The sequence below is a fragment of the Lepidochelys olivacea genome (assembly GCF_965140295.1).
Source record: "Lepidochelys olivacea isolate rLepOli2 genome assembly, chromosome: 3".
In the NCBI taxonomy this organism is placed as follows: Eukaryota; Metazoa; Chordata; order Testudines; family Cheloniidae; genus Lepidochelys; species Lepidochelys olivacea.
In genome coordinates this window covers 101,405,771-101,426,667 of record NC_140413.1, presented here as the reverse complement: position 1 = coordinate 101,426,667, position 20,897 = coordinate 101,405,771, and the positions used below count along the sequence as shown (strand labels likewise).

At 42.9% G+C, this 20,897-nt stretch overlaps 1 protein-coding gene across 1 annotated transcript; it reads left to right on the top strand.

Moving 5' to 3' along the window:
• The first annotated feature begins 213 nt into the window (after positions 1-213).
• On the top strand, positions 214-3,597 carry CCN2 (cellular communication network factor 2). Its single transcript, XM_084624373.1, has 5 exons — positions 214-475; positions 600-822; positions 1,200-1,451; positions 1,693-1,907; positions 2,270-3,597. The coding sequence occupies exons 1-5, from the start codon at positions 425-427 to the stop codon at positions 2,564-2,566; spliced, it is 1,038 nt and encodes a 345-aa protein (XP_084480499.1). The 5' UTR covers positions 214-424; the 3' UTR covers positions 2,567-3,597.
• The last annotated feature ends 17,300 nt before the right edge of the window (positions 3,598-20,897 follow it).

Below are 20,897 nucleotides of genomic sequence, written 5' to 3'. Positions count from 1 at the left end.
CGCCTTTTTTGTGTGCTGAAGTGTGCCAGCTTTTGCAGACAGGCGGAATGCTGCGTGTCAAGGGGTCAGGATCAATCCGGTGCGAGCTGATGAGGCAGGAAGGTGGGGAGGAATGTCAGGAATGTCGCTGTTTGTGTAGGACTCCATTCAGCCGATTGGCGAGCCCGGGGCGCCTGGAGGGTATAAAAGCAGCCAGGCTCCCTGCTTCAGACCCATAGAACAACTCGCCTGCCAGAGAGACGGGCCTGTCGCGAGGCGCGGAGCCGAGGCGCTCGGACACAGCAGGCGGCCTTGGCCAGCGGGCAGGAAACCCAGCGCCACAGCGCGGCCCAGGGGCTCGGGCTCGGACTCGGACTCCCTCCGCCCGCAGGACAGAGCAGCTGAGGAGCCTTTGCGCCGCCTATTGCCGAGCTTGGCCGCACGGATGGGACCCAGCAGCTTCGCCGTGGCGCTGCTCGCCGCGCTCCTCTGCTGGGTAAGTGGCCCCCCGCCCAGGGCAGGACTGGAGGGAGGTTCAGGCGGGGGACGCGGGGAGCCGAAGCGCTGCCAGCCGGGGGCTCCCCTGACCCCCCCTTCCCCCCGTCTCCTTCTCCCTGCAGGAGGTGTCCGGCCAGGACTGCAGCGGGCAGTGCCAATGCGGGGCGGGGCCGCCCCCCGCGTGCCCGGCCGGGGTGAGCCTGGTGCAGGACGGCTGCGGCTGCTGCAGGGTGTGCGCCAAGCAGCTGGGCGAGCTGTGCACCGAGCGGGACCCCTGCGACCACCACAAGGGGCTCTTCTGCGACTTCGGCTCGCCGGCCAACCGCAAGATCGGCGTGTGCACCGGTAAGTGGAGTCCGGGGGGCCCCGGCTTCTCCCCGCTGGGGGGGGGGGGCGGCACTGAGCGGGGAGGGGGCGCAGCACGGGCAAGCCGAGATCTGGGGTGCGAGAGTCCCCTCATGTTGCCCCGTTTAAGAGCCCAGTTCATGCCCACCCCCCCTCTGGCTGCCTTCCACAGGAGAGTGGGCCCTCCCTACAGGGCCCAGCTCCATTGCACTCGGGTGATCTTGTCGTCCAGCCTCCCACGCCCAGCAGGAGCCATGGAGACTACTGGCTCCACCAGGTCCTGCTGCCTGCCCTCCCCACAGTGGCAGCGTGAGTCGCTGGGCTGCTGCCTATTCTGGAGTGCTTATGCCGGGCTGTCCCTCTCTCCCTGCCTGCAGCTCGGGACGGCGCCCCTTGTGTGTTCGGAGGGATGGTGTACAGGAGCGGGGAGTCCTTCCAGAGCAGCTGCAAGTACCAGTGCACTTGCCTGGACGGGGCAGTGGGGTGCGTGCCCCTGTGCAGCATGGATGTCCGGCTGCCCAGCCCAGACTGCCCTTCCCCCCGAAGAGTCAAGCTCCCCGGGAAGTGCTGCGAGGAATGGGTGTGCAATGAGCTCCGAGAACAGACGGCAGTTGGACCTGCTCTAGCTGGTGAGTTGAGATCTTAATGAATTTTGTTGGCCTCCCAGTGCAATAGATTGAAATACACAGTGCAGTGATGATGATCCTCATGGACCAGATTCAGCCCTGATGTGACTCCAGTGCCTTCAGTGGAATCACACCAAAGACAAATATGATGCCCTACCTCTATGCAGCATTAATACACTAAAAGGATAGCAGCTGCACTATTGCTGTCTGCCACAATCTCATCCTGTTGATCTGTGCTCCACAGCTTACAGACCAGAAGACACTTATGGACCAGATCAAGCAATGATGATGCGTGCCAACTGCCTGGTCCAGACCACGGAATGGAGTGCTTGCTCAAAGACCTGTGGAATGGGCATCTCCACCAGAGTCACCAATGACAATGCCTTCTGCAGACTGGAGAAGCAAAGCAGACTCTGCATGGTCAGACCTTGTGAGGCAGACCTGGAGGAAAACATCAAGGTAAATATCCCATCTAATATACACTTCTAAGGATGTTTCAGCATAGATCCAGTTTTACAGAAGATGTATAGCTCTAACTTAGCCACTTTCAGAACCAAGTAAATATCATACAAGGTCTCATCCCAGTAGTGAATATTTAAGAATTAAGTTATAAATAAATGCACCTATTTTAGCTATTCGATAAATATAATGCCATTTGAACACTATTTAAACTATCTTGTTTGCATGTGAAACCTTCATGAGGATCAGAGTATTAACCTCTTTGCATACGACAGGATGAAATTAATGGATAGAAATATGAATGGGAATTGTACAATCTTTAAAAAAAGGCTTCTAAACTTCTTTCATTTGTTGCCCCACAGAAAGGCAAAAAGTGTATTCGCACCCCCAGAATCTCCAAGCCCATCAAGTTTGAGCTCTCTGGCTGTACCAGTGTGAAGACCTATCGAGCTAAATTCTGTGGGGTCTGCACTGATGGACGTTGCTGCACCCCCCACAGAACAGCCACTCTTCCTGTGGAGTTCAAATGCCCCGATGGTGAGGTCATGAAGAGGAGAATGATGTTCATCAAGACCTGTGCATGCCACTACAACTGCCCTGGAGACAATGACATCTTTGAGTCTCTGTACTACAGAAAGATGTATGGAGACATGGCATAAAGCAGGAGACACTAGGCTCTCAACTTGACCTGATTGGCATCTCATTTTGTAACCATGATTCGATAGCACAAAGTATTTAAATCTGTTTCCAAAAAGTTCAGACTGCTCCATGTGACTAAGACAAACTGTCTTCCAACCCCAAACATTGGTTTGAAGAAGAAAGTAAAATGGCTCATGGGACCACAGCAAAGCACAGCTTCAGAGGACACTGTTCATGGAGTGGTGTTTAGGGAGTACTAGGGGGCATATGCAGGAAGATCAATGTTCCCTTTAGTATGGTAACGTGTGTTCCACCTAGTAGTGCAATTGAAGAAGAGACCCTTAGCATGTTTGCTGACACTGGTTGAGTGACAGCAATGGCTGGAATGTAAATTACCCAGCAAGGTGCTAAGTAAAATGTGTTCTGGTGGTCAGGACTGTAATGTTTCAGCTTTGACACTGATTCAAATGACTTGTTCAAGAAGAATCAGAATCATGTCTATTTGACTGGACAGCTTGTGGCAGTTAATTTGCCTGTAACAAGCTAGATTTTATTAATATTGTAAATACTGTGTGTGTGTATATATATGTACAGTTATCTAAATTAATTTAAAGTTTTGTGCCTTTGTTAATGCTTTGATACTTTAATGTTAGCTTTTTTTGTCTGTTTTGAAAGAAATAGGTAGGACGTAAAGCTTGTCTGACAATGCATTCAAAGCATGAAATAGATCCTCTAATGGAAATTGTTCAGTTAGGGTGACCAGTGAATCAAACTCAAGACAGAGATTGTTTGCGAAAGATGAGGTGCCTGCATCCTTGGGAAGCATCCATTTGTGTAGTTAAAATATGGTTGCCTCGGCTTTAGTGAACAAATGGCTTTAAGTAAAATGAATGGCTTTTCTGTAGCTGATCAGTTTTTCCACCTGGGAGCATTTGTTTCTTTCTTTGACCGTGGCTGTTTGAACAGTTTGTTATTTGTTGAGAAGTGTGACCAAAAGTTACATGTTTGCACCTTTCTAGTTGAAAATAAAGTATTATATTTTTTATATAAATGACTTGGAATTTCATTTGCCCAACACTACCCCTACTCTCTTCCTACATATTCATCAAAACAAGGGTTTATTTTGTGATATATAAAAAAATCAATGTTTTTGTTAGTGGGGGTTTTTGTGTGGTTTTTTTGTTCCCCAGAAATCAATACACTGAGACTTAAAACTTCATATCTATTCCAACACAAACTTGCCAGCTCATAATCATTGGTAGGTCAGTGAAAGATGGGAGGCCATTTAGTCTTTCAAACTTTAAATAGGGGTCCTGGAATGTTGAACCCAACACTGTTAAGGCACAGCTGGTTCATCAGTAACTAGGGCATGTATATAGCACTAAGTAGCTTTAGACTTCAGCTCTCTAGGTTGTTATGCCATGCTTGTCATAACGTTGCATAGCAGGTGCTGAGATACCATCTATGTAAGCTGTTCAGTGTTACTGGACTTTTTTAATAGTTAAGCACCTAGATTCCTTCTGAGCTAAACTATAGCAAATATTTTTAAAAGCATCATTAAATTGAAACTGTCTAATTTTTGGGGTCAAATCTAGAAGTCTTTACTCTGGTAAAACTTCTATTGAAGAACCAGGGGGATTTCTGTTTGTGAGGACTATAATGTGGCTTATGTGGACAGAGCCCTGCACTGAGATTCAGGAGACCTTGATTCTATTCCTGGTCCTACCTCTGGTCTGCTGGGTGGCCTTGGGCAGGTTACTTCACTGTTGTGCCTCCATTTTCCCCATTGGTAAAATGGTGATACTGATCTCCTTGGTAAAGCACTGTGAGATCAACTGATGAAGGGAGCCAGGTATTAAAAGGTGCATGATAATATCTTAAAACCCATCTTAGGTAAGCAAAACCGAGTAAGTCAAGAGTTGGGCCATCTGTACCCCAAATACTAGCTAGGAACTTCAACCCTGTATTAATTCCTTCATCAAAGTAACATACATTTATACTCTTGTCTAAGAGTAGGAACTTTAAAACCAACTTCAGCATTTGAAGTATTTTCTTGTGTTTCAGATATCTAGGTATTCTCCAATAAGAATCACTTTCAGGAAGCCAAGTTTAGTCCAGCATTTCCCTGGGAAAGATAGACAAGACTGTCAGCTGAAAAAAAGTTTGAGCCTGCATCATGCTGAGCACCTTCAAATGCCCACTGATTTCAGTTGGAACTTGGGTCAACGGACACTGCACCAAGTCTGCATTAATGACAGTCTAACTGGGGTTATCCAAAGCCTGTTGAAGTCAATGAGCCTCTTTCCAGTGAGTCAGTAGACACTGGATAGGGCCCCTGAAGCATTTCTGCTTCCTCCCCAAAATGTGAGGAATTCAGCTGGCTTGAGGAAGTTGTTTTCTGTGCCCATCTGAAATATTTTAGGTATCCTCTGCCTCTAATAGTTCCTCTTGTTCTCCAGTATTTTCCTTGCAGGTTATGAATATGGTGTAGCTTCACTCTGGAAACACTCTATATTCACATAATCAGAAGGACTGTTTAGGCAACCACTACCTTAGCTCCACCCCACCTCCCCCAATAATAGCAGAGCTGTCATTTCTACCTGAAAAAACAAAAACATACCTGGACTTCAGCCACAGTTATCACTGTAAATGCTCTGTGAATTAGACACTTGAAAAGATAATCACTGTCTAACAGGCAGGGTGATGGAAGTAGTGACCACAGAGGTTTGGTGTTTGACATTGTTAGTGTTCCTAATAAAGTTCAAATTAGGTAAAAATTGATATAAAATACTGTACATGGATGAAAATTCCCTATGTTGTTTCATTTCTAATGAACACTTAATATTGTCACTCGAGGTCATAACTGCCAAAAGTGATGCTGCTTATAAGTTGCTTGACAAGTTGTGGCTCTTCTTTGAAGTATTATGTAAAAAGTCAACAACTTCATGTGTAACTGTAATACACTAAGATCTTCATTTCTCTCACCCCAAGACCAGTCATGACTGCCATTTTGTAACATAGATGGGTGCAGCCACATTAGTAGAGAAACCCAGTATCCTGAATACGTTGTTGCAGGGCCTTATGGGAATGTAATTATGTATTGTATGGTTGTAGCACTTCCTTCCAAAGACACACACATTTTCTGGTATCAAGAAGTCCATGTTTAAAAGATATGGAATCATAAGAGTACACATAGGTAAAAATGTAGGCCTCTCAACCTTAATATTGTTCCCTGCTTTCTGCCCTCGTGCTTATGATTTAGAGATCAGTAAAATCAGAAAGTGACCATAACAGGAATCATGTTCTAGGAATGGGGCAGTAAAAAGGAAATAATTTAAAAAAAATCAGTTTCCATCTAGTTTGCTTCTTCAGAAAGCTCTACCACACGGATTTGCTGTGACAGCATTTTTAAAAAACTTGTTTACTGTATTTAAGTATATTCATTCAAATGAATGTTCTGCTACATTAATACTATAGTAATTAGAATGCCACCACATATCTGACACTGATTTAATGAACACTACTCAGTTAGCCATTAGAAGAAGCAATCTATCTGGCTGCAGACCAGAGTGTCAACTGACTTGTCAAAAAGCATGAGCTCCTTTCCCCATTTCAGTATTTTGTACCATGGGCAACCACGATGCATTTGCATGGTTTGCAGCTCAGCATTCTAACACAATACAGATGCGAACTACAGACATGGATTACATCCCCATCATATGAGGCAAGCATTGTTCTCCAGATGGAATTTTGTCAGATTCCTCATAACTAACAAACATAAAAAAGACGTCCATTAAGAAACTCTTTAAGAATGAGCCACTTTTAATGATCTGTAACCACATAGGAACAAATAAGCTTTTTGAACAGAATCCAGTTGTTTGAATCACAAAGAAAGGGAGTCAATTCAGAAAACTGGTTTTTGGACACGCAGCTAGAAATAGCAAACAGCAGTTAGATCATTTGCATTCCTTCTTGTAGTGTAACATCTTTACCAAACACTGTGCTGAAAGAAAGCACCCTAGCTGTTATGCTAAATATTAAGGTCACAAAACAAGTAAAAGAACAGGAATATTCCATCCCACCATGTAACTTGATCCCACCTTCCTGACTTTGTACCCTATCCCTGAATCCCCAGCTTCTTTAGAAACAAAGCTAAAATGTGGTTTTAACTCATTCATAAGGTACTATACTTTACTTCCATATGGAGGCATATAATTACCCCCCAAAAAATGTCCAGCCAGTTAGGATGAAATACCAATGCAAGGCTTTGCCCCAAAACCAAGGAGAATCTGAGAAAAATAGCTCAGTTAACTTTTTCTGATCCCATTTTCCACTTTTTCCCCTCCTTCTAATTCACATATGCCCATAGATGGAAGTACCAAAACCTACCGCATTCTTACAGTATTTTCAGTCTGACCGGAACCAGGAAATACCAGAAATTTCTTGAGAGAACCTGGTCCCAAAGTGTGCTAAAGCTCTTGACACATTCAACGCTTTAACAGAATTCAGGAACATGATTAATGTTACATCTGCACTAAAAGAATGAAACTGTATTTTTCCTGTATCAGAAGATAACTCTTGGCAATTGGATTTCGATACAGCTGTAATTGTATTGTGGATTGCCCATTAGGTGAGCAGAAGCAGATTGTAGGAATTTAGGAGCAAAATTATAGGATCTGGCCTTTCAGATGCTAATTACACTTTGGCCATGTCTACAATACGAAGTCAAACCATTCCCAAATTGAAACATAGTTGGAGTATGCTCACACTCATCATGCTGACTTGTGTTCTGCATTGTGGCAGTTTTGTCCCTCATCAACACTGGTGTGTTCTAAGCCATTTCAGTCACAGTGCCCTCTGGGTACTTCCTCCATAGTTCCCAGAATATATGCCAGAGGCAGTGAATTCTGGAAGATTTTGAATAGCTTCAGGTGCACTGCAAGACAGAAGGAAGAGGAATATTTAACTGTTTGTGCTATCTCCATTAGCACTGAAATGGTATTTAGATTTGCCAAAAGCAAGTTTAATCTGGTATGGTATATATGCTACTAGAAACACTTGTGTGTAGGGATGCAAGGCATTTTATAATCATTCTAGAAGAACCAAAAGATTCATAGCACTGTGCATTTCTCTGGTGTAGACAAGATTTTAGATTTAGATGTGCCCGCATTTATCACTCAGGCAAAACTGGCTGGGTCAGAGAGAGAAAGGCACTCCAGACATTTGCTTGTCTTTTAAAGTTAATCCTATGAAAGGTAAAGAAAGATTTTTACTAGTTTTCAGCACCTAACGCGAACTTTTTCCTTTTCAGAAAAAAAGTGTAACTGATTTATACAACAGGGGCCAGATCCTTAGATGGATTAGACTACCATAGTTCCAATGAAGTCAGTTGAGCTTCATCAGTTCACACCAGCTGGCCCAAGGTCCTGTTTTTATTTGACTATAACAGAGATATTCTTCTCCGCATCATCTAATACTGTACTTCCACAGCAGGAAAAGACAGAGACTGGCATCTAGTGGACAAGCAGGGTAATACGTTATTGAGATGAACACAAGAATTTGGAGATTTAGCTGAATTACATAGGAAAACACATTGTGAATGGCTAAAATTATAACCTACTAGGCAACTGAGAAGTTGTTGTGGCTGATAAGCAAAAGGTAGTTGTATAGAATTCAGAAAATAAGCCTCTGAAATATTAATATGCTACTCAAGCTTTAACCCTAGAGATATGTGATATCCAGAAAGATGTTAGACATATTATTAAAGAATGATACTGTAATAGGCTACAGTGCTAGATATCCCTTTATTTCTCAAGTTACAGTGTGAAAAATCCTGAAGTCTTTACTCAATCCTTCATTAGACAAGGCACCCAATGGTTTCACGTTTAACCGAGTAAGGACTTCAGGATTTGTCCCAATATAATGTACTAGAAGATGTACTAGGATAAAGTCATTTGTTCTCCCCAAACCAAACCCTGTGTTTATTTTTCATTTAGGAACATAGGAATTGCCAGCCTAGACCAGCCCGGTGGTCCATCTAGTCCAAAATCCTGTCTGACAGTGGCCAGTACCAGCTGTTTCAGACAGAGACAGGGTTTTAGTTATGGAATAAGTTATAACTTTGATTCATGCCTTGAAGCACAAGTAGTTCAGATGCCTTTCAGAACTCTTACAGTTTGTTTTGGGTTTTTCTGTTTAAATCCCTTATATTACAACTACGGCTGTTTCTGATATCTATATAAATGGCCAGTCTTTTTTTGAACCCTGATAGACTCTATGCTCAATGATTTATTAGTTAGTTTAGTGTTGGTGACGGGTTCCAGACTGACCACCACAGAGATGGAAGTCCTTTGCTTATTAACAGAGAACAGGTAGGTCACAGCCATGCATGGAGCAAGCTTCCTCACTCTGCTCACCAGAGTGCCTTGCTGAGCAAGAGAGGCTAGGAGTGAGAGGGTGTTCAATCTACATGACAGTTCATTTCTTGGCCTTTCTTCCAAATGTGTTACCAGGTACTGCTGAGTGGAGTGGTGTAGTTTTGTTTTTTTTTTACTGAAGAGCCATAGCATTTTAAGCCAGCATTAAACACCCTGAGAACTTTGGGACAGATTGTGCATGGCCTTACCTGCAGGGCAGAGGAGGACAGAAAGGAGGGCAAATAAGATCATGAACAGCCTCCCCCAACCCACCACATTAAAGTCAGATAGAATTGCAGCCCCTTTTTTTGAGAGAACACATGGACTGTTCTGTCTCTGCTCTCCTAGGTCTCCATCCACAGCATCCCAATGAGGGTAAAGATAGGACAGTGGAAGAGGCAGCCTCATAGGTCTACCCCTCTGACAGTCATCCTCATAGTGTGGAGGTAGGAGCTGCACCCCAGAATAGGGTACAGCTAAGGCTTCTCTGGCACAATGCAGTTCCATGCCTCCTTTTATGATGCTCTGCACATACGCAGCACAACCAAAGCCTTTCTTTCTTTATTTTCATCTCACTAAACATTCTACTCTTGAATTTTCCCCAAAAGCTATTTCAGCCGTGCAGTTCCTTGTTTTCAGTGGCAAAGTACCATTGTTTTGACTTCTCTCCCAAATGTATATTCTCCTGGGTACCATATATGTGAGAAGACACAGTGCAATGGAAATGTGAGCCATTTACAGGGGGGAAAGTAGCACCTGCCCTTTGTTCATTTGCACACATTCTTCTAAGGCTAGATTTGTGCCAAGGTGAAATAGCTATCTGCACCTATATTTGTGACATCTGATATGCCAAGAGCTAATGGAGGCAGTGTTGCAGCTGTGCTGGTCACTGAATATTACAGAGACAAGGTTGGTGAGGTAATATCTTTTGTTGGACCAACTTCAGTTGGTGAGAGACAAGCTTTCAGGCTTAAACAGACCTGAAGAGCTCTGTGTAGCTCAAAAGCTTGTCTCTCTCACTAACTGAATTTGGTCCAATAAAAGATATTACCTCACTCACTGTTTGTTCTCCACAAAGTTTTTTAAAATATACCTTAGATTCGTCAGAACCCATTATACAGATTCTGGAATTTGTGTTTTGTTCACCGGAGGCAGCCAAAGTCTGACCTGTGGGACTAGCACAACTGCATATTACTACAAGAAGATCCAGCTCCGCCCAAGAGAATGAAGAATTACATGCTGGAACCTGAAGTGTCACTTGGCTGCCCTTCCCTGTTAAAGATGAGGGCAAGTGCAATCTGCTCTGTTTTATTTGATGTGAGTATTTAGGTAGCTTACTGCAGCCCTTGGTGGGTCAATATTTGAGCACTTCTGATATACAATGTTGTTCTATATCCTGGGTAATAGAAGTACACTATACTCTAACCTAGTTTTTACTTATTTTCATATTAGCACCTTGATTCAAGGTTAAAGCAATAACTCCCCAAATCCTTAAACTAACACATACTACGTACCTATCACGTGCTATATATCTCTTTTCAGTGACCTCTCATTCAAATCTTTTCCTATGATTCGAGAGGTTACAGTTCAGCAGTTTTTCAAATACTACAACAGCGGCTTGTCTTCTTAGATTACACACAAAGAAAAGGAGGACTTGTGGCACCTTAGAGACTACAAGCCTATGCTCAAATAAATTGGTTAGTCTCTAAGGTGCCACAAGTACTCCTGTTCTTTTTGCGGATACAGATTAACACGGCTGCTACACTGAAACCTTAGATTACACTGACACCTTGTGGTCACTATGGCATATTTGCAAAAGGGCTGAACCATGTTTAGTGCAATGGTTGCACGAAGGTAGCTGAAAACAGCTCAAGACTATTTCTGTTGTCTTCAGTTACACTTGCGCTATTGTGTTCCAAAACACATTTCTAAGTTGCTGTTTCTTGGGTTTTTTAAAAGACATCTAAGTGTAATACGTTGCTTATTCTTCAAGGTGAAACCACGGGTGGAAAATTGTGGACTGAAATATATGAGAATTACACGAATGGCATAAATTAAATGTATAGTTATTAGAAAACACTTTCTAATGGAGTTATCACATACTATTTATTATGAGTGCTAGCTGCATTGGTTATGATAAACCAGAATGCATTGTTTTGTGACATGTACTTTATATTTCACTGCTGTATCTATTTTAGAGCTGCAGAAAATACAGAACCTGCAAATTTCAAAAAATTGTCCACTTAAGGAATCTTCAGAAACCAATTGTTGGTCATTAATAGAGGTTGTTACATCAGATCCCCTATTTTCTAGACTTCTCTGGTGTTCCAAGCTCCCTACAGCGTAAATAGCAGCAGTTGCACCTCTTAGGCCCTCCCCTATGTCCTATATCTTTGAATGCACACACACACCTTTTCTTCTTTGGCAATAGCTCGCAGCAATTTTCCCCCCGTGAATATGCATAAAACTCATCTTAAATAAAGTAGTGTTTATTTACCAAAGAAAATAAAGAGACAACCAGAGTAAAGAGAATTTAAAGAGAGGCAGCCTGGCTGTGTCTGCAAATTTTGCGAGAGTTTAGCTCACCAGACATTGGGGTTGCCAAGCCTCCAGGATTGTCCTGGAGTCTCCAGGAATTAAAGATTAATCTTTAATTAGATTATGTAATGTGAGGAAATCTCCAGGAATTTTTCCAACCAAAGTTGGTAACACTAAGGCTAAGAAAGGTCTGAAATAAAAGCTTTAAACAGTACCTTCAACATCTCTGCAAACAGTTCTTCCCCCAACTTTCTGCGAGAGAAGATACACGTTTGGACACTGTCCCCTCCATGGGTGTGATACCTCAGCATCTGGCATTGCAACAGTGTCCTCGATTAATGTAAGTCACACCTCTTTCTTATTGGCTAGTTTACAACTTCAAATGAACTTCTGAGTAAGCCACTTACTGGGAAATTTATTTCTCTCTGGGTTTCCTCTAGATACATAGATCACAATTCATGTCTCCTTTGTATAGCCCTTACTTTTTTTATGTATGTATGTATTTATTGCCTTCTAAAACCAGAGCTACTCCTGACCCTGGGCACCAGTTCCAAAATCCTCTCTAACTTTGGGGAAATTAAGATACCAACTTCTTGCTTGGGTCCATCTCTCTGAAATGAGTATGAACTTATGCATCTGTAATGGGCAAAGACTGGTGCTGAGAAAATACATAACCATTATGTTCCTGCACCTCAGTTTACTTCTGAGGCAGCACAGGCCAGAGTTCTATCTTTGCAGGGTTTGGGGTTGTTTTTTTTAAGGATTCCTCAAGGATACAGTATGCAAAACCCTGAATACAGGTGTTAGTAAGCTGCTAGTCATATTCATACAATTTCTTATTGAACAAACATTTAATTCTTACACAAACAGTATTTGGCATATTTTTGAATAACTTTAAAAAACTACAAGATGGTAGACCTGTGTGTTCTCTATAGTCTCCCCCACTTTGTTGCTGTTGCAATTTTTAGTACACACAGACCTCCACAGATGATTTCTCAGTCTCTGTGGTGAGATCCTGAGGAGAACATCAGCCTCAGCTCCCCTCCAAACACATTAGAATTGCCTGAGCAAAACAGTCTGAACATCCTGACAGCCAGCAGCAATTCCAGGACCTGAGCGAATAGTTGACTGTCTCACTAGCGAGACTGGTGACAGGCTACAGATTCCCTAAATCAGGGGCGGCCAACCTGTGGCTCCGGAGCCACATGCGGCTCTTCAGAAGTTAATATGCGGCTCCTTGTCTAGGCACCGACTCCAGGGCTGGAGTACAGGTGCCAACTTTCCAATGTGCCGGGGGGTGCTCACTGCTCAACCCCTGGCTCTGCCACAGGCCCGGCCCCCACTCCACACTCTCCCCTGACCTGCAGTGGCCTTGGTCCTCTCCCTCCCCACCACCAGAGTCTCCTGCATGCCACAAAACAGGTGATTGGGAGGTGTGAGAAGCGCTGATTGGCGGGGCTGCCAGTGGGCAGGAGGTCCTGGGAGCTGGGGGGGAGCTAATGAGGGGCTGCTGACATATTACTGTGGCTCTTTGGCTATGTACATTGGTAAATTCTGGCTCCTTCTCAGGCTCAGGTAGTCCAAGCGCTGTGGCATAATCTTCACAGAACACATCTCTTGATCTTGCCATCAATCAGCTGCTGAGTCCACAGGTCTGTCTCCCACTTCCATATTTGTAACCATTTCCCCCTGAGCTCGGATTGTCTCAGCTGTCAGAGAGTGAAGGTATTGAGTCTGCAAGTCTGCTTGCTTTTAATAGAACCTTTCAGTGAAGAAGACTCCAACAGCCAGTGAGAATGTATACGCAAAAAGAAAAGGAGTACTTGTGGCACCTTAGAGACTAGCATAAGCTTTTGTGAGCTACAGCACACAAGTACTCCTTTTCTTTTTGCGAATACAGACTAACACGGCTGTTACTCTGAAACCTGAGCATGTACAGTAATAATTACTACACCCCTCCCCTAGGTGTCTCTCAATCCTTCTAACTAAGGATATGTCTACACTTATCATGGATCCACATTGCGGCGATCGATCTACCAGGGTCGTTTTAATGGGTCTAGCGAAGACCCGCTAAATCGACCGCAGATCACTCTCCCATCAACTCCGGTACTCTACTGGAATGAGAAGCATAAGGTAAGTCAACAGGAGAGTTTCTCCTGTTGATCCAGCATGGTGTAGACACCACAATATGTGGACCTAAGCTACATCAACTCTAGTTACGTTATTTACGTAGCTGGATTTGCATAACTTAGGTCAACTTACCCCATAGTGTAGACCTGCCCTCAATTACCTACCCTGGTCTTTGCAGGTGTGCACTGTACAGCGATGCAAGAGTTAACTAACATTCCTATCTCCGCCCCACTGCTTCTCTCCCTTTCTTGCATATGGGTTACACCCCAATCCAACACCCCTCTACCACCTTGAACTTTTATTTAGATCCCCATCCAGACTTCTTGACAGAGGCTCATCCTATTCAAAACATGCCTGTCTGCCTGCAATATTATCTCAGCTTCCTTAGTAGCCAGAAGTGTTAATAGTCAAAATTATTAATTCTTTAAATTTAAAGCCAACGATTCTGGCTAGAATTTGTCTCCTGTTATGATATGTGAGGAGTTCACACCTCTTACAGTCATTGTGGCTGAAAACTAAGGACATCTGTGCTCCAGTTTACATTGCCTAAACTTTGACACTAAGGACACATCTGCACTAGCATAGCATCAGGGCTGGGAGACTAGGTTACAGAACAGTTATGATCCAATGATTAAAAATATTCCTTTGTCGAGTGTTCTTAAATCATATATCCCTGATCTGTTCAAGCCTATAACATAAATTAGGGACACACATAGATCCTCTATACTACAACACAGAATTGCTAATAAATGGATTGTAATGCTGTTCCTTGGATATGACTAGTACCATGGAGTATGTAATGTTATATACAGTGTTACTTTAAAAAAAAAAATGAGGCTCCTCTGTCTCTCAAAGCACATCTCTCATCTGAAAAAGGCTTAGAACATTAGTACATAAGAACGGCCATAATGGGTCAGACCAAAGGTCCATCCAGCCCAGTATCCTGTCTTCCAACAGTGGCCAATGCCAGGTGCCCCAGAAGGAATGAACAGAACAGGTAACCATCAAGTGATCCATCCCCTGTCGCCCATTCCCAGCTTCTGGCAAATAGAGGCTAGAGACACCATCCCTGCCCACCCTGGCTAATAGCTATCGATGGACCTACCCTCTGTGAATTTATCTAGTTCTTTTTTGAACCCTATTATAGTCTGGGCCTTCACAACATCCTCTGACAAAGAGTTCCACAGACTTTGTGACTTTGTGTTGTGTGAAGAAATACTTCCTTTTATTTGTTTTAAACCTGCTGCCTATACATTTCATTTGGTGACCTCTAGTTCTTGTGTTATGAGAAGGAGTAAATAACACCATACCAACATAACCTCTTCCAGTCTTTTCCTTTTCTGCTTCCAGTTGCTATATGCTTCTAGAGAGGTTGCTGGCCCTTCTGGTCAAAAGCAATGATGGTACCTTTCAATTAAATCCTGGCCAGACTGAAGTCAGTGGCAAAAAATACTGTTTGTTTGGGGAGGAGAGGGCAGGATTTTACCTATTAAATGACACATCAGTGCTCAAAGATGACTACTACCATGCACTTGCACAGTGCCTTAATCAGCATCATTCTCTCTGTTGCCTGGGGTACAGTATCTCTGGCAGTGAGAAAAATTTGAGAGATGGCACTAGAATGGCACAAGAATTTACATGGAGCACAAAAGAAATGGTGAAACCAGAGGTGAGAAATTTCTGGGGTATTTTCACAAGAACCAAGCCAGAGATTTTTCAATTATGGGAGCAGAGGAAAAAACCCTACACTTTTCTTATTTCAAGTCATACGTGTCAGAGTTCAAATTGGGCAAGTGGATTGTAGTTAAAATGAGAAGGATGTCAAAGTCGAACAAAGTTTATTTAATTGTAAGTAGTATAATTTTAGAGTTACGTATCTCTTTCAGAGGGAATACTACAGGAGAGCTATTGAGTTATGAGGTGCCAGCATAGATATACAAAACTCACATTTACAAAGGTCAGAGTAATTCACTAGTAGCCTCTAAATATGGAAAGAAAAAACAGGAGAGTGAAAAAGGAGGAGAAACTGAAGGGAAAGAAAGGAGGAAAGAACAAAAGGAGGCTCACTATATTTAAAACCTTGTTTTGAATTACCAAGCTATAAATGGAGCTATAAATATGATTCAGACAAAGTTGGCCTTCAGGAAGAGCTCCCGAAGCTTGGTGTCCTGTTTCCTACTCTGGGAAGTTGCAGAAGGAGCAGATTGGATGTGGGGCTGGAGGAAAGAATTTTTGTGGGGTTTAGGAGATCCATAATTAATTGATGGGTTGGGGGGTGAGTAGCTGTTTGGCCAATAGTTTTGCTCAAAAGAAGGGGGGATGGAAAAAGTCAAAACATTTTGTTTTGATATTTTCAAAACAATGTGTTTCAGTTTTTTGTTTCAAAAATGACATTTGGAAATTTAGCTAGATTTAGCTAAAAATGAAAAGGGTAAAATAACCACTCACAGTGAAACAAAGTTGTTTTGTTTCTAGTCAAATTAAATGTTTCATTTGACCCGATCTTGTTTGTTTTTTGGCTTAGCCACTGAACCAAAAAAAATCCATTATTCGCCCAGTTCTAGTTACATGATAAGCGAAGCTCCACTACAAATGCTTAGTGGAGTGGACCACATTTGTCTGCATGCATTTAAGGTAGAGCTTAAGCCCTGAAATGATAACATGCTCTTTGATGGTAGTGGATGAGTACATAGATACGTAGATTCAAAAAGGAGATTTAAAAAAATCTTGGGGTTACCAGTACTGTGTAAGCACACCATGAATGCCCTCTGTTTCAAGAAGGCACTTTTCTTATTCTGTTAATTTTAAACTGTTTATATTTTACATCACAAGCTAAAACTAGGAACCATTTTACTCACCTGGGTATCTTTGCCCTTAGAGCATCCTACATAGAAGGGAAAACAGCAGCAAACTGAGCTTTATATATCTGGAGAAGGATGCTGTGATCCTTGAACTTTGACCCAGGCATTAAAGCATGATGGGAAACATAGTGCATTATTTTAGCAGTCTGGTGAGGTCCCTAGGGATTCCCCCTTAGGTCCGAGGAATCCTCAGGAAGCCAGTTATGCTAGGTTCTGCTAAAATGATCACCAGTGAAAAAGTCAATCATTTTAAACTGTCATCTTTAGGTTTCAGGGTTAATGGCCCACTAAGATAAAAGGGCTAATGTTTCTGGCTATTTGCAGTCTACGGACAATATTGCTGTGTTGTTTACATTCAGATCACATTGGGAAGGTTCTCTTCACAATTAGAAGGACTTGAAACTCTTTTTTAAAAGAAAGCTACGATTCTGGAGCACAGTTCTGTAGCTCTTGTGGGCCGACTTCACAGTCACAAAAGGGGGTTACATTTATTGTAATTTGTGCCCTGTTGAGGGAGAAATTTACAGACAAACAGTAGGGAATTTTCTTTTCTTTTAAAACTTTGTCATCCAAATTTTGTTGTAATGAAATGTTAGATCCATGTTGATCTTGACAATCCATTACTGTGTGGGCCCCTTACTGAATGAGGGAGGCAACCTAGTGACAGAGGATGTGGAAAAAGCTAATGTACTCAATGCTTTTTTTGCCTCTGTTTTCACTAACAAGGTCAGCTCCCAGACTGCTGCGATGGGCATCACAAAATGGGGAAGAGATGGCCAGCCCTCTGTGGAGATAGAGGTGGTTAGGGACTATTTAGAAAAGCTGGACGTGCACAAGTCCATGGGGCCGGACGAGTTGCCTCCGAGAGTGCTGAAGGAATTGGCGGCTGTGATTGCAGAGCCATTGGCCATTATCTTTGAAAACTCGTGGCGAACCGGGGAAGTCCCGGATGACTGGAAAAAGGCTAATGTAGTGCCAATCTTTAAAAAAGGGAAGAAGGAGGATCCTGGGAACTACAGGCCAGTCAGCCTCACTTCAGTCCCTGGAAAAATCATGGAGCAGGTCCTCAAAGAATCAATCCTGAAGCACTTGCATGAGAGGAAAGTGATCAGGAACAGCCAGCATGGATTCACCAAGGGAAGGTCATGCCTGACTAATCTAATCGCCTTTTATGATGAGATTACTGGTTCTGTGGATGAAGGGAAAGCAGTGGATGTATTGTTTCTTGACTTTAGCAAAGCTTTTGACACGGTCTCCCACAGTATTCTTGTCAGCAAGTTAAGGAAGTATGGGCTGGATGAATGCACTACAAGGTGGGTAGAAAGCTGGCTAGATTGTCGGGCTCAACGGGTAGTGATCAATGGCTCCATATCTAGTTGGCAGCCGGTATCAAGTGGAGTACCCCAAGGGTCGGTCCTGGGGCCGGTTTTGTTCAATATCTTCATAAATGATCTGGAGGATGGTGTGGATTGCACTCTCAGCAAATTTGCGGATGATACTAAACTGGGAGGAGTGGTAGATACGCTGGAGGGCAGGGATAGGATACAGAAAGACCTAGACAAATTGGAGGATTGGGCCAAAAGAAATCTGATGAGGTTCAATAAGGATAAGTGCAGGGTCCTGCACTTAGGACGGAAGAACCCAATGCACAGCTACAGACTAGGGACCGAATGGCTAGGCAGCAGTTCTGCGGAAAAGGACCTAGGGGTGACAGTGGACGAGAAGCTGGATATGAGTCAGCAGTGTGCCCTTGTTGCCAAGAAGGCCAATGGCATTTTGGGATGTATAAGTAGGGGCATAGCGAGCAGATCGAGGGACGTGATCGTTCCCCTCTATTCGACATTGGTGAGGCCTCATCTGGAGTACTGTGTCCAGTTTTGGGCCCCACACTTCAAGAAGGATGTGGATAAATTGGAGAGAGTCCAGCGAAGGGCAACAAAAATGATTAGGGGACTGGAACACATGAGTTATGAGGAGAGGCTGAGGGAGCTGGGATTGTTTAGCCTGCAGAAGAGAAGAATGAGGGGGGATTTGATAGCTGCTTTTAACTACCTGAAAGGGGGTTCCAAAGAGGATGGCTCTAGACTGTTCTCAATGGTAGCAGATGACAGAATGAGGAGTAATGGTCTCAAGTTGCAGTGGGGGAGGTTTAGATTGGATATTAGGAAAAACTTTTTCACTAAGAGGGTGGTGAAACACTGGAATGCGTTACCTAGGGAGGTGGTAGAATCTCCTTCCTTAGAGGTTTTTAAGGTCAGGCTTGACAAAGCCCTGGCTGGGATGATTTAACTGGGAATTGGTCCTGCTTCGAGCAGGGGGTTGGACTAGATGACCTTCTGGGGTCCCTTCCAACCCTGATATTCTATGATTCTATGATTACATTTATTCATTTGAATTTTAAAGAATTTTAATACAATTTGTATTTTTCCATACTACTGACAGTGACATTCCCAGATGAAAAGTATATCTCTGTTACTCAGGATTATCAAGTCTGTTAGCCAACATATTTCAGTCTGGTTGCTAAAGCACTTGCCATTGACATTCAAAAGTAGGATGCTCACATTCTGTTGGGAGCTGTTTAGTTTTAAAGTTTTATCATATATTTTTTCCTCAGGGTCCAATGTGATACATATTATTAAAACAACCACATTAGAAAAGTTAGCCACTAAAGTTGCCATATTAAATTGTCAAATAAAACAATTCCCTGTACTGATCATTTGTATTCCCTCATTAGCTCATAGCTCCTGTATGAAGTTGAGGGGTCTGAGGCTAAACAGCCCTTGGGTAATATGACCATTTTAGGAAGCAACCTCTTGCTAATGTCTGCTTTGTATTACAGGTGAGACTTTCAAAGCCACCTGGAGGGGCTGGGTTGACAAATCCATTGAAGCTTGGTGTCCAAATCCACTAGGCATCTTTGAAAATCTCACCCAATGTGTTTATTTAGATGATTTTTTCCTTTATAATTCAATTTTTTTTTACTACCTGTGAAAAATTCTATTTAGAAAGGGACTTTCCCAGTCCTTGATCCATATCCCCTCATCTGCCCCTGAAGGGGAATTCTGGGATGTCATGGAGAGAGTTAAGGGGTCTGATAGGTAGTTCACATTTTCACACTGCTCCTCCACAGAAATTTGGTGCATGACTTGAAAGAGTGGGTAGGGGACAGTGATCCACTCCCAGGAGAAGACCCTTGATTTACCCCATGCCCCAAAGCTAAATCTCTTGTACAGGAAAGAGAAGGAAGATGGTGTGTCTAAAGAATTGCATCTGACAGCAACCAGACTTAATTTGCTAATACTAAGCGACTTAAAAACAAGCTGACTTTCAGGTCTTCTCATACTTTGTAAAGAAGCAATTTTTCCCCTTACAGGCCATCTTTAAAAAATTCAGTTTGTGGTAGTATGGTATTAAGGCAATAGTCATGTTTTATTTAACACTTTGAGTAGCAAGAGAAGAACTGAAACTGGTTTTATTTTGAGTTTATTGGCAAAGTCTTCATGGAGGCTTTTTCGTACCCCAGCATCCTTTGCAGCAACAAAACTAATTTTATTAGTCTCGTGTAGACAAATGGAAGTTTTGATGATGCTCACTATAGTTATTCTTGTCCTGTCATAATTCCAAGAACCCATAAAATGTTCTGCTATTTAAGTGCAAAACCTAAGATGATAAAACTAGAAAGTTGCTGAGGAAAATTTAGGCTAGGGAGTACTAGAGGAGCACTGACTGTTGCATCAAATTCCTATTTCAGAATTCAGCAGCTGTAGGAAACTTCTCAGTGCAAAAAACCCTGTATTTATGCAGTTACGTTTGCATAGTTCAAGTAAATACTAATTTGGCAAGTTGCACACATTGTCTCATTTCCATTTTCCTGGTTACAGGAATGGAGGCCCACCCCTGCTGTAAAATATTTCACACAAAAACCTAAATTAAAAGAATATTGTTAAAAGTTGCCAAGTCAAGCAATCAAATTCTCAAGGTTAATTCAGCCCCCTTGGGCGTCTGCAGTACGATGCACTCTTTCATTACATGATCACATACAACTATTTTCCACAGAACCATTCAGAGCACAGAATGGACAGTGCTCATTTAATGAAGACAGCTGTTCAAGATTTTGTTTTCTCCTGGTTCAATGCATGGTCCTATGTTTTATCCAGTGTACTTCTAAACCCTGCTCTGAAGACAGAATTATTCATTTCCCCATGTGTTTTTCTACAGCACTCATTACTACAGTATTCAAGTGCTTCATGGTCATTAAGGAATTTATTTTCACACCTCCCTTGGAAGCTTAGGGGTGTTATTATCCCCATTTTATAGCTGGAGCACTGAGGTAGAGCAGGGGCCAGGTCCATGCCACTTCCCCCAACTCCCATTGGCCAGGAATGGTGAACCGCGGCCACTGGGAG